General features: G+C 41.9%; 2 protein-coding genes across 5 annotated transcripts; one reads left to right on the forward strand and one right to left on the reverse strand.

Moving 5' to 3' along the window:
- Window positions 1–6,956: 6,956 nt before the first annotated feature.
- On the reverse strand, window positions 6,957–12,534 carry supt7l (SPT7 like, STAGA complex subunit gamma). Of its 3 annotated transcripts, none has more exons than XM_085142869.1 (5): window positions 12,418–12,534; window positions 9,847–10,317; window positions 9,292–9,616; window positions 8,838–9,075; window positions 6,957–7,847 (listed from the first exon to the last, which is right to left on the reverse strand). In XM_085142869.1, the coding sequence occupies exons 2-5, from the start codon at window positions 10,281–10,283 to the stop codon at window positions 7,549–7,551; spliced, it is 1,299 nt and encodes a 432-aa protein (XP_084998995.1). In that variant the 5' UTR covers window positions 10,284–10,317; window positions 12,418–12,534; the 3' UTR covers window positions 6,957–7,548. The 3 variants fall into 3 exon arrangements, with proteins under 3 accessions (XP_084998995.1, XP_084998994.1, XP_084998996.1); XM_085142868.1 differs by lacking the exon at window positions 12,418–12,534 and adding an exon at window positions 11,609–11,815; XM_085142870.1 differs by lacking the exon at window positions 12,418–12,534 and adding an exon at window positions 11,442–11,598.
- On the forward strand, window positions 11,889–24,468 carry slc4a1ap (solute carrier family 4 member 1 adaptor protein). Of its 2 annotated transcripts, none has more exons than XM_085142865.1 (14): window positions 11,889–12,662; window positions 17,153–17,351; window positions 17,482–17,610; window positions 17,901–17,961; window positions 18,066–18,205; window positions 18,287–18,447; window positions 19,779–19,848; window positions 19,922–20,111; window positions 20,202–20,292; window positions 21,404–21,662; window positions 21,971–22,069; window positions 22,712–22,791; window positions 22,882–22,951; window positions 23,475–24,468. In XM_085142865.1, exons 1-14 carry the CDS (start codon window positions 11,910–11,912, stop codon window positions 23,522–23,524), a joined length of 2,352 nt encoding a protein of 783 aa, XP_084998991.1. In that variant the 5' UTR covers window positions 11,889–11,909; the 3' UTR covers window positions 23,525–24,468. The 2 variants fall into 2 exon arrangements, with proteins under 2 accessions (XP_084998991.1, XP_084998992.1); XM_085142866.1 differs by having other exon boundaries at window positions 20,205–20,292.
- The last annotated feature ends 760 nt before the right edge of the window (window positions 24,469–25,228 follow it).

Here is a 25,228-nt window from a genome sequence, read left to right on the forward strand (position 1 = left end):
AAATGTCTGGGAGTAAGGGATATATCCTTGACTTGCTTATAATGAATTTAACTGAGTGGCACAGAAATATGTGCTCTTTGCATTGCAAATCCTCAAACTATCTTGTTAACCTAAGACCGCAGGCTGTGTGAAGCATTTTGGATGTGATACCGATGCAATATGTAAAAACACTCCAGTACAAGCAAAACTGATGCATTCTTATTATAAATATTGCAAATGTGTTGCATTTATTTCCAAAAATATAACTGATGGAAATCATGTCGATTTGGGTTTTTTTATACTGAACCGGTATGCCAATTTCACTCACTAGCTAGTGGAGGTAGAGATAATTAAACTTGCTCAATTTTTGCCAACCTCCAAAGTGTAAAAAAAACAAAAAAACAATTATCCCACACCTCGCTTGATGTGACCTCACTAAACACTTTCCTATTACATTTATAGTTTCAACCACTACTTTCAAGTCTTACTGATAATGGTATGATGGTGATTTTATAAATTATAGTCCCATTAGAGTCAAAAAGGAGGATGGAGTACACTGTTCTTTGGGTAACTGCCCTTTTTCGAGTTGCTACTGCATTACTGTATTTTATCATGTTTCTTAGTTTTCAGTTAAATCATAAACCACTACCCCATTTCCAAAAAACGTTAGAACACATAATGGGAAAAAAAAGAAAAAACTCATGTACCCATTTTTTATTCATAACAAAACACAGAAAACACATCAACTGTTTAAACATAGATATTTGAGTATTTCATTTTGAATGTGATGGCAGTCTCGTAAGAATTGTAACAGGCCCATGTTTACCGCTGTGTATCACAGTCCATAAATGTTTTGGAAGTGAGGCGAGCTGCTGAACTTTTGGAAGAGAAACTCTTGTCTGGTAGAGGATACTAGCTTCTCAAATCTTGAATTTTTGTGTTTCATGATGCACTCGGTAGTTGAAAGGTCTGGACAGTAGTCAGGCCAATTCTGCAGCCAGACTCCTACTACACAGCCTTGCTGTTGTATGACACACAGTATGCAGTTTTAGCACTGGCTTACTGAAATACTACTTAATACTAAACTTAATAAAATATGCCAGGCCTTCCATGAAAAAGATCTCATCTGGATGGGAGAATATTTTCTTCTAAAACCTGTATATACCTTTGCCGCCAATGGTGCCTTTCCACATATGCAAGCTGCCAATTCCATAGATATTAATGCGCCCCAATACCACCACAGGTGCAGTCTTTTGAACTGAGTGCTAATAATGAGCCAAATAGTGACGCCCATGTTTTTTGCCAATCAGCATATCCTCAGTAGAATTTATAGGATGCATCTGCAGGTAATGCCAACTGGTGACCAGTGTCTGGTGAGTGTACTGAAATCACATTACATTTTTCAGGAATGTAGTAATGTAACACATTACTGTACTAAATTCAGTAATTACATTACAGTTCCAATCATGTTGTTACTTTTATTGCAAAAGTTCTTCAGCTATCTGCACGCTGGGTTGATAAAGAGGAAAACAAAAGATCAAACAAACATGCTTTTTTCTAGTTAGCATGCTGAAGCGGTCTAGAACTTTTCAGGATACTATTTTTATTTTTATTGCACAAAAGGACAAGAGCTCATGGTAAAGTGGAAACTGCATTCGGGACAGAATTAACCAAATAATCTCTACTAAGTGTAGTCACCGAATGGGACCTCTCTACCATGATTGGTACAAAAATAGGGTTTGCTTCTGTTGCTTAGCACTAATTAGCAGGTACTTAATGAGTGACGTCATGTTGGCTGCATCCATCATACACTTCATTCACATGGCTGTAACTTTGGTTAAACTCAACTCTGAACTTTTTGATGCGCAGTTTTCATTATTGTGTTTCTGGCCATTCGATCAATTGCTTCATTTTACGTTCTTAGTCACATCACCCAAGAGAAAATTTTCATTGATCGAGTCAGGCTGCGACTCTTGACGCTATGCAATCAATTTTCTCATCTCTGGGGCTACAACAGTGGCACGAGCCACATGGGACACTTTGTACCTGTCACATCCCATATGTCTGCCAATTCATCTTTCTGTTGATACGATCATCTTGACTCATAAAATATTATTTGTTCCCACTGCACATGTAAAGTATCTCTTATGTGATTACAATACGTAGAAGTCTGAGAAATCAGATGATGGCACTACTTTATAAGGAGCGTCTTATTTCCACTTTTCTTGTGAGTCTTTGATAGACAAACATGTACCCTGGAGAATTCTCTGAGCTCACTGTGTAAAAATTAAACATATTCTTCATTCTGCTCACAAACTCCCAACTCAGCTGGAGAGATTAAATTTCATGCTAAAAGAATAAGGGTGCACACAGGAAGGTAATTAATCACTTGTTTGGGGGTTTTCTTTGGCTCTCAGTGCGTTCTGGCCCCACTCAGAGACCCCTTCTCCAAAACCATCATGACATTTTTGTAATTACACCTTTTTCCCCCAGTGTAAAGCAGCTCGGCAGCTGTTGACAGACTGGAAAGGGGGGGGGGGGGGGTCAAACAGAAAGAGCACACTTATAAAAAGACTGAGCTTTAATGCATTTAATTCCACCAGCCACAGCAATGACCATTACACCACAATTTTAATAAGTTTGTAAAAAAAAATTTTTTTTATCAACTTGTCAACAACACATGACAGAAGTTATTTCAGCAATACACTTTAAAGTGAATCATAAAAGCAAAAGTTTAGAACATAATGTTTCTGTATTGTTCAAATAGATATTTAGTATAGCCTAAGGGGGCACGCGTCGCCTCAATCCTCAGCACACATTTTCTTCCCTAATTTTCTACAATGTTTGAATAGTGGGTGCTCATTTTAAAATGACCCAAGGTTCAAATAACAAAGGCAGTGAGGCCTGTAAGCTCACAATGAGAGCAGATGATGATCTTAAGCAAACGACCCTGGCTATAATCAGAGGCCCCGCCCACCTGCTGTTCAAATCTCAGGTTTGCGAGTGGCAGCCAATAAGAAAAAAGTCAGCTTAAAACAAGGGTTGCCTTAAAGGGGTGGGTTGAAAAGATACAAATGTGGCAGGTGGGGTTCCTAAAACTACTTAATGAATTGTGTGTGTCCAGATATCTGGGCAAATTGCAGATTTATGTTGGTTATTTGCATTTTAGTTACCTAAGAGACGGTGCTGGCACCTCTTGCTGCAACAACTGGCACAGAATTTCCTTCATGTTCCATCTGTGAAGCTTACCAGCTGTATGTCAAAGCAGAAAATAATCCAGACGTGGCTTAGAACTATTATTGTTTTCCCACAAAAGTCTAGAATATTGATTTCTTTTTCCACCTGAGGGACGTCTAAGGGGAAAAAAAGTTCTGGAGCTAGAAATTAGCATAATGGGTCTGCCTTAAGTTGCTCATTTGTCACTGAAATAGTTTTGTCTTGGTATAATCTAAATATTACCTTCATGTCAATGCCACTGATGAATGTAAAGCCATGGCAAAAAAAGAAAAAGTACACTATGACACTGTGTCATTATTTATTTAACAAAAATTAAGCCACAATGCAGGACTGTGTGAAAACCCTAGTATACCCCCTCACTGCTTCCATTGGAGTTAGAGTATATGTAGCAGCCAGGTGTTAATAATAAAATGCAGTTGACTAAATGGTCATCAGCAAGTATGAGCACCTCTCTAAAAGTAGAACTATTAATGGTTTGCTGGTCTGCAGCATTCAGATGTGTGTTAGCACAATGCCAAGGAGAAAATACATCATGATTCTGGAGAATAAAATATTGCTATTCATCAATTTGGTAAGGATTATAAGTCCATCATTCTCCAGTGAGAAAATTATTCACAAATAGAAACATTCAAAACAGCCACCAATAGGGATGGGTATCGTTTAGGTTTTATCTGATACCGGTGCCAAACCGGTACTTTTGAAACGGTGCCGGTGCTTAAACCGGTGCTTAACGAATGGAGAACACAAAATTGGTCCAAAAACCTCTCATGTTCAGCTGTTTTTTTAGTAAAAAGATAACAATGTTAGCCTTTTCTGCAGCTATAGGGCATATATGGTATCACTCTTGGCTGGAAGCAGTGCTTTAACAATGGAAAAAACAAAAACTTTATCCAAAAACCTCTCATGTTTAACTGTTTCCCACTTTTTATTTGGTCATTTTTGCCTTTTTGGCCAGGGTGAAGGGAGTATCTGCCATCAAACAAGAAGACAGCCGCATGTAGCTATGATGGTGTTTGCTAGTTCACCTTACATACATTAATGTAATAACGTGGTTAGCCTACTCAACGTAAATTATACACGAACAACATTAAGCTACTCACGCAGAGAAGAACGGCTGCTGCTGCCATCATCATCCTCATCATTTCTGCTACACTGGCAGGGCTAGGGGCCAGGACTCTACTCTTCAGCTTTTTGGGGGATGTTGCTAACTCTTCGTCCGATAACAGGCACCACACCTGCAGTAGATGCGCTCGGTGTGAGGTCTCGCAGCAAGCTATCAAATACGGCGCATTTTTCGGCTTTTAAAAAAAACGCTATGCGTCGTCAGGTGTTTCATCGGATTTCAGGTGTTACCTCCTTTCCATAGTATCACCTTAAAGCACTTGTTGCAGGCTGCTGAGTTTGCATCTTTTGCTGTGAAGTACAGCAAGACTTTTGACCGCTTCGCCTTGGGCATTTTTAATCTGTAGCTCTGCTCTAAAAGAACGTACGTACCTGGACCCGCCTACTATCCCCGGAAACGTAAAATGATTGGCTAGAATTCAAAGTGTATCACATCTCAGGAAAAAAAAGCACCGAAATAAAGCACCGAAATGTGCGCTGCTTTTCGGTCTGGTTACTACCGTTTATGTCAGAACCGGTGCCATCATGGCACCGGATACCGGTACCCATCCCTAGCCACCAATCTTTCCAGGAGTGGACACACAGAGGGTCAGAATGAAAGCTCAGAGAAACTGCCCATAAAAAACCCAAGATCTCCATCTCAAGCCTCATTTAGCATGTAAAATGTTGATGACAGTATAGTTAGACAAAGACTGAACAAATGTGGATTCTTGGGAAACATTTCCGGGAGAAAAGATTCTTCTGTCTAAAATGAATATGGTACCACAGCTTAGCTTAGTAAAGATGCAAACCACAATAAAACAAAGCACAAAGCATCTGGAACAATGTCCTCCTGACAGAGAAGACCAACATGGAGATGTTTGCTTTTGGTACTTTTTTTTTGGTACTGTGCATTACAGGCAAAGTATAGAGTCAAATGGGAGGCCATCTGTCCAAAAACTAAAGCTTGGCCAAAATTGACATGCAGCATGACAATGACCTAAACACAGCAGCAAATCTACAACAGAATGGCTGGAGGAGAAAGGAATTAAAGCGCTGCAGTGGCCCAGTCAAAGTCCAGACCTCAGCCTGACTAAAATACTGTGGCTGGATCCCAGAACGCTAATTAAGTTAATTTAAATGTAGCTTAATTTCCTTATCCAATCATGGAGCATGTATCATGACTTTGGCAGGAATTTTAAAACCTGGTAACAACTAGATAATTTATTATGTCCTAATATGTAAAACCTTAGAATTTATAGAGGGTGTACTTGGTTTTGACCGTGACTGTAGCTTGCGGCTATGACATGGAGAAATAGCATTAGAGTGTTATGTAACAGTTTGGACATATCCCACTGATCAAACAAACTTGGATCCTGAAGAGGAGTTTTATCCTTGAAGGTCCCGGATAACAGAAAGAGCTAAAACAGCTATTCTCGGAATAAAGTGAGGGGCTGTTTCAAGGCACGGTGCTCGAGCAGTTTGATGTATGTGTCTAAGTACGAGGCCAATCCCAAAAGTAAGGTCTTCTATTTTTTTTTTTTTTTTTTTTTTTTTTTTTACATCATTTTAAAGTTTGAAGACTTATTTGTTTACATAATCGCCATTTCGGTCGATGCATTTTTGTAGAAATTTTTGTAGGCAGTTTTACAATACCCATGTCATACCTGCTCGCCGCCGCCGCAGAATCGCCTTCCGAACAAATGTTCTTTCACCTTTGGGAACAGGTGGTAATCACTGGGTGCGAAGTCCGAACTGTAGGGTGGGTGGGTGATGAAGTTCCAAAGTTTTGCAGGAGAGCGACAGTTTGACGGACGACGTGTGGACGCGCGGTGTTGTGGAGAACGCTTGCACGCACAGTGCGCCGGTGCGCAACTGTGTTTGGGGAACGAAAGGGGGTATTGTTGACTTTCTCACTCTCAACTCAGAAGCGCATTTCAGAACCGGAGAAGAAGAATGCTGAGCAAGGGCGCTAACATTCTCTAAAAACGTCCATATGACATGGGTATTGTAAAACTGTCATAGAGTCTACAAAAATGTATCGACCGAAATGACGATTATGTAGAGGAAAAGTCTTCAAGCTTTAAAATGATGAAAATATTCTGAAAAATAAACGTATTTCGAAAACAATAGGAGACCTTACGTTTGGGATTGCCCTCGTATCTCGGGAAATTGTATTATTTGAATGGATTCATTGTATTTTATTCGCTGGTAACCTGATGTGATCTGTGAAGCTTACCAGCACAACATCAGAGCAGAAGCTAATCCATATAACGTTAGTGAAACATGGTGACATGTCCTAATGACAACAATTCTAATAGCTCCCTCATAAGTTGGAAGACTGTTTTGCGCAGTCAGACACATTCAACTGCAGAAAACAAATCAATAGATGCAGCTAATTGAATATCAATAGTTATGACCCCCATCAGGACCTACCTGAGGCACAGACAATTACCTGGCTAATTGTAAAAACCAAAGAGGACCACACAAAAGCAAACCACATGTATTCAAACAGGCCTGCTCATTGAACATGCAAAATTATGCCTGGCCTAATTAATTTGCCATTAAGACTGGATTGATGTCGCCCTTCGCGATTCACACAACCAACCCATAATTGCCTCTGGTGTTGCATTCACAGGTTGGCCTCATTACCGAAACAGATGCTAATTCTGCAGAGCGGCTTCAGGTTGACAGGTGTGTGACGTGTGTGCAGATCATTCCACTCTGTCGAGCCACGCGTAAAGTGAACCGAAGCAGGGAAAGTTGAGAACACATCATAATCGCATGCAGAGACATGCTCACGAGAACAAGGATTTTCTCTTTTTAGAGCATCTTTTAATGATAATGAATTTTAAATGGTAATAATTGGTGTGTAGGGAGCAAGAGCCTTAATGGCTCCGGAAAACAAACCCTGCAGCTGAATTATGAAGTTGTTCAACTGAACAATTTGTATTAGAGCTTCATAGTTTTTCCTTTTCCTCTGTTCATTAAGCTAACTGTTGACTAACTCCGTATAGATTTGTTTATGAAAAACACTCCATGACCAGAATTAGTGCAGCTGGTTACCCAGAAGATGTTTATTCTTTTGGTGATTAACTCCATTAATATATTTAGTAAAAACAAAGAACTACAAAAGCCCCGCCTTCCACCATGAGTTCAGCACTCTTGTCAGATTAACGCTGGTGTGTTTCAGCACTTTGGCTCAGAGTCAATTTCTCTGCCAAAACAGCCTCACATCTTCTTTGTCCGTTTCTTGGGTCTCTGGTCAAAATCGTCAACCATCATGGAGTCGGGCGAATGGGAAGCATAGCTTCCATCAGATCCCACCCCTCCGGGCGAGGGCCCCATTACTCCTCCTGACTCACTCATGGTGGACATGGGCCCACCGTCCTCAAACACATCTCCGCCCAGGACCCCGTGGTGGTGGTGGTGGTGATGATGATGGTGAGCCGAAGCTTGGCCTTCCTCGCCGTCCTGTGGCTCCACTTTTACCTGAGGCCACAGAGGGGAGTTGTTTGCCACACCTCCACCTTGGAAATGCATGAAACAAAGATGAATTAAGGAGCGGATTGGAATTTTTTTTAACCACTAAATGGGCAAATGGATTTAGTCACATTTATTTAAATAAACCTGCTGTAGTGAGAAAGCTGAAGGAGCATGAGAGAAACCAGTTATGTATAACTTTTAAAATTACAGTCGATGCTTTGAAAACCTTAGTAAATGAAAATTACGACTAAACAGAACAATCATTTATTAAAGTATATAAATGTGGTTAATTCCATGCTGTCGCAGTTCTATAATATATATTAACTTCTCTTTGTGCTTGAAGTGACAATTAAGATTAATTAAGAATCCCCATTAATTAAGATTAATTTAAGAATTCCCATTACCAAACAAATAACATTGCTACAAACTAGCAATGTTATTTGTTTGATCCCTGGCTGTCTGTCCTGGTCGTTGTGTCCTTGGGCAAGACACTTTACCCTACCGCCTACTGGTGTTGGCCAGAGGGGCCGATGGCGCGATATGGCAGCCTCGCTTCTGTCAGTCTGCCCCAGGGCAGCTGTGGCTACAACCGTAGCTTGCCTCCACCAGTGTGTGAATGCGAGAGTAAATGAATAGTGGAATTGTAAAGCGCTTTGGGTGCCTTGAAAAGCGCTATATAAATCCAATCCATTATTATAAAGTTGCTAATGGAACAGTGGAAAATGTCTGCAGTTCTCTGAGCCTGCTTCTTTTAGAAGTGTCTTCCAGTTAAAAGGGAGTTCTTCCTCCCCACTATCGCCAAGTGCTTCTTATAGGGACTCATTAGGGTTCTCCCTCAAATATTGTCAAATCTTAGAACTGAGTTAAAGCTTACAGACAACTCTGCAGTTGTAATTGAAAGAGGGTAATGCAACCACTTGGATCAGTAATGACCTGTTGTGGACACAAAGCATTTCAAACACTAAACTACTGAACTTGGAAATGACTACTTATCAGTCCAAGTGGTAGAAAACATTTAATTAGGATGATCTCACCTGAGGTATGAGGAGAATGGTCTCCATCCAGCCCTGAAGCCAGCCTCTCAGCATTGGCACCAAGGACCCCCATTGGCAAAGCCTGGTCCCCGGAGGCCAAGTCAGCCTCAGGCTCCTCACTAACAGGGAAGGGAATGTCACTCATGGCCTCCACCTTGATCTTCGGGGACTTGGAGTCCTCAAGAGCTTTCTCTGGATTTACCAGTCGCTCGTATTCCTCTGATAGATCCTTACTGAGCTGTAGGAATAAGATATTTCTGCGGTAAAGTAAGAGTCTGGATGATGTAACTGTTAAGGGTTTTCTATGAAGTCATTCAGCTCTAATTTAATGTAGAAAAAACATACAGTTAAACAGCCAGAGATATGAAACAGATTAGTATAAGACTTTGGAGGATGACAAATTGATGTTGTCTCATGTGTTTATTTTTAATTTCTATTTTCTTTCCAGCCTTACCTGCAGCATGTAGCTGTGATAGTCCTTGATCCTCACTTGCCAGAATCGCTGCAAGGCCAGGACGCTGCCAATTCCCACCTCATGGAACACCTGCTCCACCACATCTGGGAAGGGACTGGCTCCCAGTCGAGCCTCCCTGTCCACTGCCACCCGCAGCAGGCGGGTTAGACGCAGGTAATGCTCGTGGACCAGGTCTGTGAGCGTCTCCAGGACGCTTTCCTGAGCAGATTCGAAGCCAGCATGGGCCAGGACGGTCGCTACAGACTGATACAGTAGCTGCCTACAGGAGGGCCAACTCAGTTCTGTGACCTGTTCGCCTTTACCTCTAAAAACAGAAGAAGGAAGGAGATAACAAATCATTGTTGACTAAGATTTATATGAGAAATGTGGAATACACAGAAATTTGGGATTTAGAGTCCTTCAGTGTCTAAATCTATTACTTCCTTCTCCCATCAGCTGATCATGATGGGAGGTGGTGTTTGATTTCCCATGAAATTAATTTTTATAGATATAGAAGTATTGATTTAGAAAAGAGGACTGCAATCTGAAACTTACTTATAAAAGTCACTTTCAGGGTCGCTGTGGCGGAGCTGAAAGGGCTGTCGGGGGGCTTTGCTATCCACAGGTAGCAGGTCATCTGGCATAACAGGTGGGGTGGGAGGGCGTAACGGCAGGTTGGTATCAGCCTCGTCCAGCTTGCTGCCACCCTCGGAGGATGTTGAGCTCTGACCCTGAGATTGGGCTTGGGCTGCTGCCAGAAGACCTCGGAGACGGCGAACGTGCTGGCACAGCTGCACTGTGTGGATGGTGAGGCTGCACGGCTCAGAGGGGATATCAAGCATTGTGGTGGGCCGTGGGCGCTGTGCAGAGGGCTGGTGCAAGGGAGGGTCCTGCATCTCCACGGAGCGAAACTCACGCTGGAGCAAGTCAAAGGAACTGCGACTGGGAGGAGCCCCCGCAGGCCCCGGGATCTCACCCCAGTAACGCATCATGACGACACAAGGAGAATATAGACTGCAGTTGAGACTAAAACAGAAAGGGGGTATAGAAAATGTGAATAAGTTTTGAAAACATCAAGGCAACTATTGTTCATATTAATTTGTTCAGTATGAAACTGATTTTGTTTTAAATTCAAGCGATTTTATTCTTTGTTTTCCTGCATTACTGTCTGGTTTGGCTTTAAACCATGCATTAAAATGTAATTATTTCACTGAACACAGTGTGCAGCTGCCAAAGGAACACACTGAGCTTTGCTGAATCAAAGCTACCCTTTTGTCAGGTATTTAGTTAAGGCAATGAGCCTCTCTTAACATAATTAACAGTAAACCTATAAGTATTTTAGGCTCGCGTAAATTAAAACCTACTGTGCAAAACAAAAGATTGTCACGTATTTCTGTTAAACTCTTGTGATTTAGTTTGCTGGGATTTCAAAGCATCTTTAGAGAAGGACCAAAACTGTTTTATTTCTCACCCTAACAGAAGTCTATGAAGCTTCCTGCTATTTCTTGCAATGTTACAAGCATAGGTGTAATTCAAACCCCACTGTAAAATGTAAATAAATAAAAATAAAGTTAGTTATTTACAAGAAAAACACTTGAACAATTCAATTTACGTTATTATCCTGATCCACTCTGCACCACCAGTATTGCAATTACTTTAAATATTCTGCGAGGCCAATCAACCTCAATAATGCCCAGCTTTCGGGTTGTACTTAAATGCCTCTTGACAAAAGGTCTCTAAATAAAACCAATTCGTTAAATGTATACGACTCCGGTTAATTTTAGAGCAAATTACGCCAAATGTTGATGACAGGCGAACAATTTTAAACAAAGTTGAAGTTGTGAAATACTGGTTTTGTGAAAAGCTGAAAACGCTAACACAACATTTAAAAGATCTGTTGCAACTACATTGTTATCTCATGATCACTTTTCGTACATTTGACATACTTTAAGGGCAACATTTATGATAAACCAAGACAGCGTGGCTAGCAGCCTCTCCAAACTTAATAACTGATGAAAGAGCGGCAGGATACATGTCTATTCGCTATGCTTTTATGTGCCGAAAAGAAGATCAAACTGCATTGGTTCCTTTAAAGTCGGAAGTCTATGATTAACAAAAACTGATGTATTTCGAATGACAGAAAAACGCACAAAATGTCTGTTGTCTGGCTGGAGTATAAAGCTGGGTTCCAGGACCTTTGCGGTTTGAGTTACTGATGCCCTCGTTTATTTTAACTCAACGCCGAACTACATCTTTTTAATGCATCACGAGCATGTTTATTAATGTAAATGAGCTTTAAAAAACACATTGCTGTTACCCTGGGATGGAGGAAACGTCTGCTGTTGATTGAATGTTGAAGAAAGCTGAACAGGAAACTAAGGGTTTTCGTCCTTGGAGGAAAAGAACTCGGGTAAACAGCTATGTTGAATGTTTAGTTCCACAACAAAACGTTCGTTTTGAATTGTACAAATTAAAAAATATATTCATGTAACGTGAGACTGTTTAAGAATTTATAATATCCGACGGCTTTCCTTCGATTTACATAATTGATCAGATGTAGTTGTAAATTTTTAAAGGTTAAAGTACCCGGTCAGGTTTCAGAGCTGCACCAAATAAACATGGCCGCCTCCCCGCCAGCAGCAGACGTGATGGACACAGGCGACGAAATGAACTCTGTAATGGACTCTAATGAGCGTTTGGCACCAGAAAATGGAGAGGAAGCCGGAGAGAAAGACTCGGGTAAAACTAAACAACCAGAAGCGGAGGAGCCTTTCAAGAAACCGGCTCTTTTTGCGGCGCCTAGCTTCACCGCAAAACGCACCAACGTCACTGCTCCGTCCAAACCCATCACAGAAAATAAAGCTGACGGTGAAGGCAACACTTCTGAAAAAGGCCAAGAAAAGGACAAAAAGTCCGAAAAGGACAAAACCAAACCAGAAGCTAAACCTCGAGCGTTCACTCCTAATGCCTCCCAAGTTGGCAAATTACCCCCTCTCCCTTACACAGAGCCTCCCTGGGGTGGCACTGCTTCAGATACCCCGTACGCTCTTGAAATCCTAAAAAATGGCACCATAGTGGATCAGGTACCATTAGTGGACAAGAGCTACTTTGTGGTTGGACGTTTACCTGTGTGCGATCTCTCCCTGGAGCACCCCTCAATCTCCAGATACCACGCAGTGATTCAATACCGTGGAGAGGCCGGAGAGGACGCGGGCTGCATGGGAGAAGAGAAGGGCTTCTACATCTACGACTTGAGCAGCACGCACGGCACTGTGGTGAACAAGAACAAGATCCCACCGAAAACTTACATCAGAGTCCGCGTGGGGCACGTGTTGAAGTTTGGAGGAAGCACGAGGCTTTTTATCCTGCAGGTAATGTCTGTTGTGGTGATCAACGATGGCAGGGAGGGTCTCTAAATTGTCTTGATTTTAGCTGTTTGACTCTGTGCTAATCTTGCCTGGTTGGGCTGATCAAGTTCTCTTATGGATTCCTTGCAGCTACACAAAATTGTTTCTCTGTAGAATAAACAAAGGAAATTGTATTATGATTGGGCGACCGTGGCCTTGTAATCGGAAGGTTGCCGGTTCGAGCCCCGGTGTTCCAGATCTACTGGCGTTTAGATCAACTGGCGTTGGTCGAACAGATGTGTGGCAGTCTTGCGTTTCAGGAGCTGCTACCGACAAATAAGCAAAAACACGCCAAATGTGTCATCTGTGACACTTGTGAGGTTATCTCAAACACACTCCGTCAGTCTTGATGCTGTTGAACAACACAATGTTTAAAAATGTCGCGAGTTTACCTGGTGATATCCTCATGCGCGACGCGATCGCGAAAACAGCAAACAATTAACACCACGCCGATGTTGTTCACAGGTCAGCAGGAGTAAACGATCGGGAGACTCGTGTCGTCGTTATCGTTCCCCTCGCACGTTTTATTTCTCCGGTTTCAGCGTTTTTGCTTCACAACTAAAGCGAGCATTTTACTTTGTGCACTAACATGGACTCGAGTCAACCAGCGCCACCTCTGGCCAAGTGCCACAGCATACAGCCAGATCAACTTGTGACACACATCTGCAGCACGTTTGAATTCGTTTCATGCACAACACATTTGTACCTTTCAATTGTCTCTGTTTGTGCGTCATGCAAATAAACCTTTGACAAGAATGAAATGATATCATATATTCCTTATTGGCCTACATTTGTACAAAATTCCAAATTATATACACAAAGTCATAGAAATCACCACCCCTGTTCATCATGATTTTAATATTCTCTTTTTCCATAACAATGAAATACGCCTTGGACAAATATGACACATTAATATTTCATTAGCGTTGTCACATCACATCCTGTAAGCAGAGTCTGCCTGTGTCTTTTCTCTGGAAATGAATATTTCCAGCCAATATAGACAATCCATCAACATGGCTGGAGAGTTGGTAGTTATATACAGTCTGTATAAGTGTAGTTAATCTAATGAACATTTGCAAGGAGATGGCAGTTACTGTGAATTTACAGCAGTTACACAGTGATTAGTAATAAACAGCCAGTGAGAGTGAGTGGATTTAAGAAAGTCAGTGACTCAGGTGTGTCGCTTGGTTTGTCATCTGTTTGTCAGACTGGAGGAGACGTAGAAATCTTTTGTTTTAAATCTAAGTTAGGAAGATTCCTGTTTTAAAACAAGCACTTTTTGTGAGAAATGCAAGAAGTACATCTGCAGAAAGCACACAGTTACATTCTGTCCATCATGTGGACAAAACTGAAAATGTTGAACATTGAAAAACTGAGAACGTTGGGCAAGTTCAAAAGAAATGTTTGTAAGAACGAAAAACCAAATTGTTCCTACAATAGTTATGGAAAGTCAAACTGTTGTATGTCTGTGTTCTACATGTTTATCTCGTGGAAAATAAAGTTGCTATTGTTTCAGTGCAGTTTTTTGACAATCCTGAGTGGATTTACACAGTACGGGTCAAAATGACCTGCAACAAAATCAATGTCATTTTTTTGTTTTTCAACATAATACAAGCGTTAATTTCCAAAACTTGCATATGATCTTCAATTTGAAGCAGATCCACTATCACATAGCAGCTGGAGCAGTCTCCAATGGAGGTCAGTCCACTGCTGCCACCTGTGGCCAAATACCACAACCTACTACTAGATTAACTTGACACATCTGCACCTGCTGCTATGATCACATTGAGTAGAGGCTGAGTGGCTGCACTTACCCCTGGTACATCCAAATCTACCCACAAACATGTTGAAAGATGCAATCCCAGCAATGTGGATTGTCAACACTAAAAACAATCAGTAAGCAAAGACAACAGGGATCAATTTTCTCTGTTTATTTAGCACCCACAACATTAGTAGTCGCCTTCTGCACAGGGGAAGTCCACACACACTGTGTGGTACCACTTTCCGCAGAAGGTGCAATCTGAAATATTGAATGAGATTGTCGGGGTCATTGTCTGACTGTTTATTACTAATCACCTGCTGTACATTCACAGTAACTGCCATCTCCTTACAAATGTTTATTAGATTAACCATACTTATACAGACTGTATATAACAACCAACTCTAAAATGTTTGTTCGCAGAGAAAAGACACAGACAGACTATGCTAACGACATGTGATGTTACAACACTAGTGAAATATTAGTGTCATTTCATTCTTGTCAAAGGTTTATTTGCATGACGCACAAACAGAGACAATTGAAAGCTACAAATGTGTTGTGCATGAAACGAATTCAAACGTGCTGCAGATGTGTGTCACAGGTTGATCTGGCTGTAGGCTGTGGCACTTGGCCAGAGGTGGCGCTGGTTGACTCGAGTCCATGTTAGTGCACAAAGTAAACTGCTCGCTTTAGTTGTGAAGCAAAAACGCTGAAATTGGAGAAATAAAACGTGCGAGGGGAACGATAACGACGACACGAGTCTCCCGATCGTTTACTCTTGCTGACCTGTGAACAACATCAGCGTGGTGTTAATTATTTGCCGTTTTCGCGATCGCGTCGCGCATGAGGATATCACCAGGTAAACTCGCGACATTTTTAAACATTGTGTTGTTCAACAGCATCAAGACTGACGGAGTGTGTTTGAGATAACCTCACAAGTGTCACAGATGACACATTTGGCGTGTTTTTGCTGATTTGTCGGTAGCAGCTCCTGAAACGCAAGACTGTCACACATCTGTTCGACCAACGCCAGTTGATCTAAACGCCAGTAGATCTGGAACACCGGCTCCGACACTCTCGGTCGTGTCCTTGGGCAAGACACTTCACCTACCGCCTACTGGTGTTGGCCAGAAGGGCCGATGGCGCGATATGGCAGCCTCGCTTCTGTCAGTCTGCCCCCGGGCAGCTGTGGCTACAACTGTAGCTGCCTCCACCAGTCTGTGAATGGGTGGATGACTGGGTGTGTAAAGCGCTTTGGGGTCCCTAGGCGGGACTAGTAAAAGCGCTATCCAAATACAGGCCATTTACCATTTTTACCATTGGCTATGGCATTTGAGCAGCAGATGGGTGCGGCTTCTGTGTGCCTAACTATAGCTATGGCATCATACAGATTAAAGTGTTGGGGAAAACTGTAAGAAATGCCAAGTTTAGAGCTTTCAGCTTAAACAAATTATCTACACACTGAAACAGGATATATATGACGGAAAATACAAAAAAGACAACAGGTCTGTTTTAATATAGAGGCAATATTCATATGTACCAGAAGTATGATAGTTACTTTAAAAAGGCAGAATGATGTGACTGCTATTTGCCACAATATATAATAATACTTAGTAAGTGGTGTGAAAACACCACTTGTCATACCACCATATGTTACACTACAGGTACCACACACATCAGTTACCGCAAGCATCTTTTGCCGCATCATTGTTTACTTTTGAAAGGTTACATCAGGGTGTATCTGACACGATACAAGAAAGAATCGAGTTTTGTTTTTGTTTTGTTTTTTAATTTTTATATTAAGCTGTTAACCCATTAATCATTAAAAAATATATTATTGATTTTGAGATTTTGAGTGCCGTTTTTAGCCAGCCTTTTACATCAGGGATGTTTTGGATGCATGAATTTGGAGAAGGCATTCAACTTCATACCTCAGGGCAGTCCTTTGGTCAGTGTTTTTGGAGTATGACCCTTTATAATGAGTTATTCAGTCCCTATGCAACTGTATATAAACCTGGTTAGCATTGACTGCACTAAGTTAGACTCATGAGAGTCTAACTTAGTGCAGCCAGGGCTGCACTTTATCAATGATTCTTTCCATAACTCTTATGGACAGAATTTTTAAATACAGCCAGAAGGTGGAGGGTGGCTGGTGGCCTTAGAATCACAACTTTCCTTTTGTGAATGATGCCTGCTGGCTTTACCGAGCAGTGAAATCCAGCTTGTGCTCAGTATGATGAGTTCAGTTATCTTGGGGACTTCCTACCCTGGGGAGAGGTGGGATGAGAGAATAGACTGGTGCTGCTCAACATCAAAAAGAGCCAAAAGACGTGTAAAGCTGCTCCTGTATGTGTGCTTGCTGAGGTGTTTCTGGGCATGTCCATTAGGGAGGAGATTCAGGACAGGCTACAGAGAACATTTCTTTTAACTGGTTTGAAATGCCATGCTGTGTTTCTAGAAGAGCTGGGGAGAGGGAGAGCTGGCTGGGGAGAGAGAAGCTTGTGTGTTATGCAAAGAAAAAGAATCATCTATCAACCAAAATTACAAACATCCAGTACTGTAACTGATGTCTGCTTCATGTACCAGAAAAATGTTTTATGCATGTAAGATTTTCTGTTTCTAAAACGGTGTGAAAGGATATATTTAACAAAAGAGTAAACATTTTTGAGTGTTCAGCTTCGTTTTCTTTTTGCAGGGTCCAGAGTTTGATGAGGAAGACGAGTCTGAACTGACAGTGACAGAGTTGAGGGAAAAAGCTCGCAAACAGAAGGAAGAGCTGGAGAGGAGGATGATGGGAGATGGTTCTGATGAGGAAAAAGAAGAAAAGGAGGAGGATGAAAACAAGGGCGATGGCAGAGTGTCAAATGAAGACTCTGGCTGTTCGTGGGGAATGGGTGAGTGTGTCACTGCTGTTGCTGGATGAAGCTGGAGTGTGTTACATGTCATTTGGTTTGATACATGATTTCGGTGTTTTGGGTCTTTCTCTTACCTTTCACATTACCTCTGCACAAATCCTCCCTGCAGCCGAAGAAGCAGCTCCAGAGGAAGACGAGAACGAGGAAAACCCCTTTTCAACAGAATTCCACGAAGACCAGGAAGCAGCCTACCTGAAGGACCCCAAGAAGGCTTTGCAGGGCTTTTATGACAGAGAAGGTGAGAAGTATTGCAGGGCATTAAAAGACTGAAATCAAAATCAAGGAAATTAAGGTCTGTACATATTTGCTGGAAAAAAAAAATCAGTTACTCCAAAAGGTCGAGGGTTATTTTGGGCAAGTTGGCCTAAGATAGTTAAAAACCATACTTCAAAATGAAGGATTCAATTTCTTTGTTTTTTTTTTTTTATGACCAACAGCTGAAAATCAAAAAAAAACTTTAACTAGAACTCACAGACAACAGATTCTGCTTTTTTTTTTTCACTAAACTTCTTTCCTTGTCTTCTGTAGGGGAGGAGCTGGAGTTTGAGTATGAGGACAAGAACCACGGCACCTGGCTTTGTAGAATAAAGTAAGGGGAATAAATTCTTTTGTTTGTTTTTTTCCAGGCAGGCTGTGAAGTGTTTATTGAGCTGTATGCGCTGACTGTTAATTAATTAATTTTTTTAAAAACAGGCTGCCGGTGGACGACGCTACGGGTCGTCAGCTGGTTGCAGAGGTGACCCACACAGGAAAGAAGAAAGAAGCTGCCATCCAGTGCTGTCTGGAGGCGTGTCGAATGCTGGAAGCCAGAGGGCTGCTGCGCCAGGAAGCAGGTTTGTGTGCTCAGTCCCGTGTTGAGAGGACTGGAAGTTGTGTTGGAAAATTCAATAAGAGTTTCTGCATCTGATTTTCAGTGTCCCGTAAGCGCAAGAAGAAGAACTGGGAAGACGATGACTACTATGACAGCGATGATGACACCTTCCTGGATAGAACCGGCACAGTGGAGAGGAAAAGGCAGGAACGAATGAAGAAAGCGGGAAAGCTCGAGGAGCGGCCCGAGACCTATGACTCACTGGTAAACATCTGCATAGTTTTATAAATGACAGGAGCATAAAAACAACAGACAACAGTGAGAGCATCAACTGGGTACTGTCTTTCAGGCTGTTTTCTGAAAGTTTTAAGGGCTCCACTGTCTGTAAGTGGACCTACTCTGTAAATTTCCAGCACCATATTTATATGCTGGGCCATGGTGCCGTCCCTCAGTTCATCCTGTCTAAAACAAACTTTCTTAGCTCCTTGGCTCTCTTTAACCATCTTTCTTATGACTGGCTTCCTTTCACAGACAGAAAAGCAGCAGGTGGGTGGAGCCAGAGGTGCATGCCTAAGAATACATAAATGGGATATTCTGTTAGCCAAGAGTAGGAAAATGAGTAGAGAAAACTCTGTATTTAGTCATGTTTAATATCAACATCCAGCACTTGACATTGTTAAAAATCTTTACACTTTTGTCTTCTGTTGGTCTGGGATAGCTAGATCACCTGGTAAAGGACATCCGTTACCAGGCCCCACTACAATCTCTAGTTTTTTAGAGAAGCTGGTGCTAAATAACTTGTAAATTACCTGTCACTGTCATTTTGTACATTATCACAAATTTCTAAGCTTCAATTATTCATTGAAGTCCTAAGAGCTTCCAGAGTCTGCTTTGTGCACAATATACTCAAAAATGATACTTGACCGTCAGATAGACGGACATTGTAGACACGTGGTCATATCCTCTATCATCATGATGTGGCTCATGCAGTGTCCGGCACCATCACAATTCTCCTTTTCTTTGATGAGACATGAGAAAAAATATTAACAGTATTTTGTGAAAGGAAAAAGGTTGCCCATGGTTACTGGCTCATTTTTAAAAAATTCCAGGTTCTCACTAACTTTGGTTAACTCAGGTGTTCTTCCTGTGTTACGGTGGACGATTTATACTGGTCTACATTTCCACCATCTGCATAGCACAATTGTTAGGTTATTGTTCAATCACAACAAGAGGAATTCTGGGCTCAGATCTCCTGGTCTGCCTACGCTAGCATCCTCCCACAGTCCAACACATGTAAGTCAGCTTAAGTGATTATTAGGTAAATAGATCACATGTGTTGAAAATATGCTACATGACTATAGGTGAACAGGTGAAATTTGGCTTATGTTGCCAGTGAGACTAGAAGAGCTTTATATAAATGTCCCTTTTAATGAAGTTTACTCATATGTGTCCAGGACTTGCTGCAAACTGAGAAGGAGATTTTATACCTGGCAGACAAATCAAGAGCATTTGAAGCATCATCAGCCATTAAAACACATCTAAAGAAAGAAGCGATTTTCTGTACGTGTCCGTAACTGTTGATTATTTTTCTTTAGGTGGCCAAACTGGAAGAGGTGGAGAAGGAGTTGGCAGAGACTCAGAAAAAGCTCAGTGCTGGAAAAGGAGGTGAGCTGTGATCAGCTGTTCACACTTCTACAGACTTTAAAAGGTCCAGTCTGTAACTTTTCACTCCTATCAGAGTCTTTGACGTCATCGACTGAGGACTCGCTGGAGGCCTTCATGACCGCAGTGAAAAGCGAGGTAGCGATGGACGCGGTGGAGCGCAGGAAGCTTCACGTGCACATGGCCGACTTGCGGAAAGATGCTCAGAGGCTCCGCAAACTGGTTGAACTCACGAGGCCAGCGCAGATGCCCTCCTTGCTGCCCGGGTCAGACGAAGCAGCAGTTTTTAACCTAAAAGTTATCTTTAGAAACGTGTCAGATTGAAGTTGATATTTTGATCTGTCTCGATTTGATAGCAGCTCAGAGCAGAAGTCGAAAAAGACCCTGCCGATGTTTGGAGCCATGAAGGGAGGAAGCAAATTCAAACTGAAAACTGGTACTATTGGGGTATGTGCTTTTTGACGTGCTTGCATTTCCACTGAAGTTGGTGCTTTTAAGTTGTAACTTTATGCATGATATGAATTCTTCAAATGCTCCCCTACCAGCTGTGACTTTTAAATGTACTATATGTAAAACCTGCATTAACTGTGCATCCTTTGTACTCAAGGTTCTGATCAGATAGAAATAAGTTAATATAAGTCAAGGGTTTCCTGCATAAATTGAGCCTTTTAGGGTGACTACATATGAAGTCTGGGTTAATAAAAATGTCTAACATAATAACTGCACAATTACTAAAAAGCTTGATAGCTAGCCAGATGGCGTAGCAGACTTGGGAAAGGCCTTGCGCTGTAGTAAAAATAGATGAAGGATAAAGAAAAGAGCAAGGAGCTCATTGTTGTGCCTGTACTGGACTTTTACTGTGGGCCAGGCTCAAGTTACTCTGCCCATGCAGCAACAGCAAACCATGAGAGGCAAAGGTAACTGTAATGGTGCAGGGTTCTTGTAAGGGATTTCACTTATTTGGTTCTTGTTATTGGGTTTTTTTGGTCACTGCCCTTCTCCTTATTTCCCAAATTGTACATTCTCTCCACGAGAATGAGAGCCAAGCACAGGCAGTGAGGAAGTCTGTCCTTTACTATCTTAAATAACTGATACAACATGAATAAAAAGGACCAGTGGCTTTAAGAGTCCTCCTCTCACCTTGGCTTTTACAGTACAGCTGTTAGTTACTCCTCTTTTATATCTGAAGATAAAAACACTGTTACACAATTGAAAATGACAAACTCCAGTGCATCATTAGGAACTGATACATCCTTCAGCATGGCATTGTGAGAGCGACATCCAGACCACAGGCAGTAGGATGGAGGATGAAGGAGAGAAGGAGGCACCTCTGCCTGCTTTCCTTGTTTCCATTTCCTGCTTTATTATGATAATTGCTTTTCCTTGTATTGTATGTCACCCTCCCTTAAGTTGTGGCCTTTATCTTCCTACTAACAGAGCTCAGTTGTTTGTTTGTGTGGTTTGTTTTATTTAAATTTTTTTGTACTTAATAAAATACTTTGATGCTAATTTTAGATCAAAGCACCCAGCACTAACTGCATTGTCTTTTCTCTTGCAGAAGTTGCCTCCTAAGCGGCCTAACCTGCCTGCTGAGCTCTTCAACATGAAAGAACTTCCACCTGATGGGGAAGAAGAGGAGGATGAAGAAGAAGAAGAAGAAAAAGCACAAGAAGAAGGGGAGGCAGTGGCAGACAAAAGTGAGGATAATGATGAACTACCTGGTAAAGGTATTGCTGAGTCCAGCGCATCGACATCTAAAGAATTGTCTCCCTCTGAGAATAAAAGAGATCAACTCAAAGTCTCAGAACACCTGAAAGGTAAAAGCACAAAAACATGCAGAATGCCTTTTTTATGTTCATGCATTTAATTGCCACTGGATGGCAGTAAATCTGCAATGCATGCTGCTGTCATACTGTAACGCCTCCTCGTACATATAAACAGATTAAATATGTCGCAGTGAAATGCTTAGATCTCCTTCTTTCATGTTCTATTTTTTGCACTTTAGGTACAAAGTCAAGTAATATCTGTCCCTGTGGCTCGTATTTAAAGTCTTAACAGGATGTGCTGAATCGTGCGTGTCCTCATTATTACACACTTTATTTCTGTTTTCATGCCTTCATGTCAGATCAAAGCCACAAACAGCAGAGGAGGAGCGGGGAGTCTGAAGCAGCGGAGCAGGTTCCCGAGCATAGCACCAACAAGCCGGCGGCCCTTTCGAGTCCAGGTGTCGTGTTTTATTGCTTTAAAATATTTCTCTGTACTCTCTCTTAGATGTAGTGTTAAATCTTCTTTCCCCACTGGCATTCAGTAAAAAACAAAAAAAGATTAGCACAACCTTTATAACACATAAATGTCCTTTTTCTGAATTTGAACTTTATTGCTAAGACTTTGACATCTGAGTGACCTTTGCAAGAGTCGAGGTGGAGGAATGCAGCGAGGGCGGTTTTTTTTTTTCTGTTTGGGAGCAAGATCGCAGAAAAACAATCTGGATGATTGTCATGAAACATGGTGGAGACCTGGTGCATGAAACACAGAAGAAGTCTTGAGCTTGTCCTTAAAATGATTGTATCCAGTTGGTATTATTGATGCTATTTAATTCCATTCTTATGAACAGTACATTTGCAGAATGACTTAAACTAGCCCACTATCAGTCATTGAGCTAATATACTGTTTATAAGATTGGGGAAATCTGCAGTCAGCTGAGACCGAAGAAGTCACTTGGATGAGTGACGAAACGATTCTCCCACTGAAAACGCTACGTCCAGATGAACAGAATCAACCTTTTGGGATTTACTTATCTGGATGATGAGCATGCATCAACTAGTTGGTGCTCCACCACTAATTTACATTACCTGCATGTCCCCAGAGTCCAAATCCAAAGGTGCCGGCGAGCCAGCGACAGACCCCAGCCCCAAGAAAAAGAAGAGAGCGATGGGCCCCGGCAGGGTAGGCCCATACTCGCAGCAGTAAATGTATACCTGTACAGTTTATTGCCACATGAATGCATAAAGGGAATTTCCTCATGTGTCTCCACAGCCTCCTGTGCAGCTGTCAGCACAGTATCCACAAGACGACCCCGATTATTCTGTGTGGGTGCCTCCTGCAGGTAAACCTCCCGAGCTGTGTGACTGACGATCAGCTGATCACTTCCCTGCATCACACTCAATCTTGTTAAGCAGCAGGAACAGTAGCGGTTAGGTTAACCCTGCTGTTGTTTTAAGAGATAGAATTACAGCAGTTCTTTTGACTCGCTGACACCGGCCGGGTTGCATGTTTCCTCTGCTGGAATGAAGAAAGGCCCAAATATTTTCCTGACTAAAGGAATCAAACAGGCTTTCATGGTACATTTGCACAGCTGAAATAGCTGCAACATTTTCATTGTTTGCTGAGGAATGCAGATCAAGTCACAATTAAGGGATACGATAAGCTTGAATTGCATAAACAGCTGCCAGATTGAGCTTTTATTCTAGGTCAGATTTAACTGCACTGCTGCGATTAGGTTAATGATGAGGTATGCAAACGCATGTGATACTCCTGTTGCTCAGTTTGACAAGAATTTGCTTTTTAGTTTCTATGCGTGAGGAGGAGGATGCACCTTTTGTGTTTACTCGTCTTTTCTTCACTTGTAGGTCAGACTGGAGATGGACGCACACACCTAAATGACAAGTATGGCTACTGAGGGGGAAACATAACAGAGCTCTTCTGTTTCTACGCGAGATAATACCTGCAGTACAAAGCCTCCAGTCTCCTTAGCCCCGACCATTAACCCCCTCCAGCCCAGCCCAACCACTGCTTAACAACACAGAAGCCTGTAACAGAGCGGGACGGGCTGAGACAGTAATGCTGCACGTTTTTACTTCTCTCTCTAGGAGATTATTCGAAACGGCACACCGTTTGGGTTCACATTAAACAAGCAGAGCGGACTCTGGGCAGCCAGTGTGCTGGCACTCTTTCCCGCTCATAATAATGGAGTTGGGCAGCACTTGAATTTTTTACTTTTTAAAGAAAATTAAAAGGAAAGGTGGGAAATTTCAATTGAATTCTATATCATCTGAGCAGAAAATATGAGAAGACAGAGCAAGAGCAGCAACTGATCCAAATTCAGCTTTCTAGTCTTTGGCTGCTCCTCTTGCAGTTAAATCCACCTGACATCCAATCTGTATCCCTCCCCTGTTTGGCTTCAGTCGCTTGCTGGCATAACCTTTTTTTTCCTCCTCCAAAGGAGTGTGTGTAGCAGGGAGGGAGAAAGAGGGAGAGCATTGGAGCAGCTTTTCTGACCATCTGGACACTTGGATGGCTTACTGGATGAAACGCAAGCTGATAATGACTCAAGCTAAGTGGAGTGTGTGTGTCTGTATCCATTCAGACACACACACAGAGCCCAACCTTCTCAAAGTTCTATTTTTTTTTTTTTAACAAGATTGCCTTTATGAGCGAGTTAGCGGTTGGTGTGCGTTTGCCCGGAGCAGGATTCCTCGCTTTGCAAAATCCCACTCATTGCTGTTCTCTTGGTTTCCTGCCAGACTTTCCACCCTCTTTCCTGTTGTCTTTGCTCAAAACACAAGTTAATAAACTGTATTTTGTTACATAAATGTATAATAAAATTGTGTGTACATAACCTCAGAGCTACTCTGTTTTGTTGCTTTAGGATGATCTGAAACTTTCCCTCTCTGGGGCTCCACTTCTCACCGAAGCCGGTTTTGACGTCAGACTTTCTTTTTCTCCCTTTCAAGCTCCCTCTCACACACACAAAGAGCGTTTCTCTGGCCGCGATGGAGTACAAAGAGGCTTCTGGTCTTGGCTGTAGGTCTTTGCAGTGACCTACTAATCAGCCGATAGATTCCTGAAACACAGGGAGACCCTTCTCAGGCACAGACAGCATGATGAAACATAAGCTTGAACACAGGCAAAAGAACAGGAAAAGGTAGCAGATTAGATTAATAAATTCTTGGTTTTTCTTTTGTCCTGTCAAACTCTAGAGATCTAAAACCATCATTTTTGAGAAAAGCCCTAGAATCATCAACAAGGATTTCTGCTGAATACAGTCCCTTATGTTTTGTTCGGTGGTGGTTTTATATAAGCAACAACTTCCTGGATTTTGTTTTTGCTACCAGAGAGCACCTGTCAGATCAGCCTTCAGAACCAGTTAGCACTTCCTTCCTTAGAGCTAAACTGTAGTTTGGGGTTGACAGCTGGCCAGGAGGCAGTGAACAAAGTGGTAGAAGATAAATATTTAAATAAATTTTTAACTTTTGCAGAAATCAAACTGAAAAAAAAAATGTGGCTGAGCAACTTGTCCTGGGTGTAATTTTAGGCAAGGTGGGGATTTGTCTCTACCTCTTTACATTTCACCTAAACCAAGAGTCTTCCATCAGCAGAAAAT

Source organism: Neolamprologus multifasciatus, chromosome 19 (genome assembly GCF_963576455.1).
Source record: "Neolamprologus multifasciatus chromosome 19, fNeoMul1.2, whole genome shotgun sequence".
Classification (NCBI taxonomy): Eukaryota; Metazoa; Chordata; class Actinopteri; order Cichliformes; family Cichlidae; genus Neolamprologus; species Neolamprologus multifasciatus.

Excerpts from the sequence above, each read along its gene's own strand:
- supt7l (XM_085142869.1), bottom strand. The coding sequence starts at position 10,283 with ATGATGCGTTACTGGGGTGAGATCCCGGGGCCTGCGGGGGCTCCTCCC. Across the intron at positions 9,617-9,846 it reads CCTGAAAGTGACTTTTATAA|AGGTAAAGGCGAACAGGTCA; the intron begins GTAAGTTTCAGA and ends TTCTGTTTTTAG. Across the intron at positions 9,076-9,291 it reads ATCACAGCTACATGCTGCAG|CTCAGTAAGGATCTATCAGA; the intron begins GTAAGGCTGGAA and ends TTATTCCTACAG.
- slc4a1ap (XM_085142865.1), top strand. The coding sequence starts at position 11,910 with ATGGCCGCCTCCCCGCCAGCAGCAGACGTGATGGACACAGGCGACGAA. Across the intron at positions 22,070-22,711 it reads GGCGGCCCTTTCGAGTCCAG|AGTCCAAATCCAAAGGTGCC; the intron begins GTGTCGTGTTTT and ends GCATGTCCCCAG. Across the intron at positions 22,952-23,474 it reads TGTGTGGGTGCCTCCTGCAG|GTCAGACTGGAGATGGACGC; the intron begins GTAAACCTCCCG and ends CTTCACTTGTAG.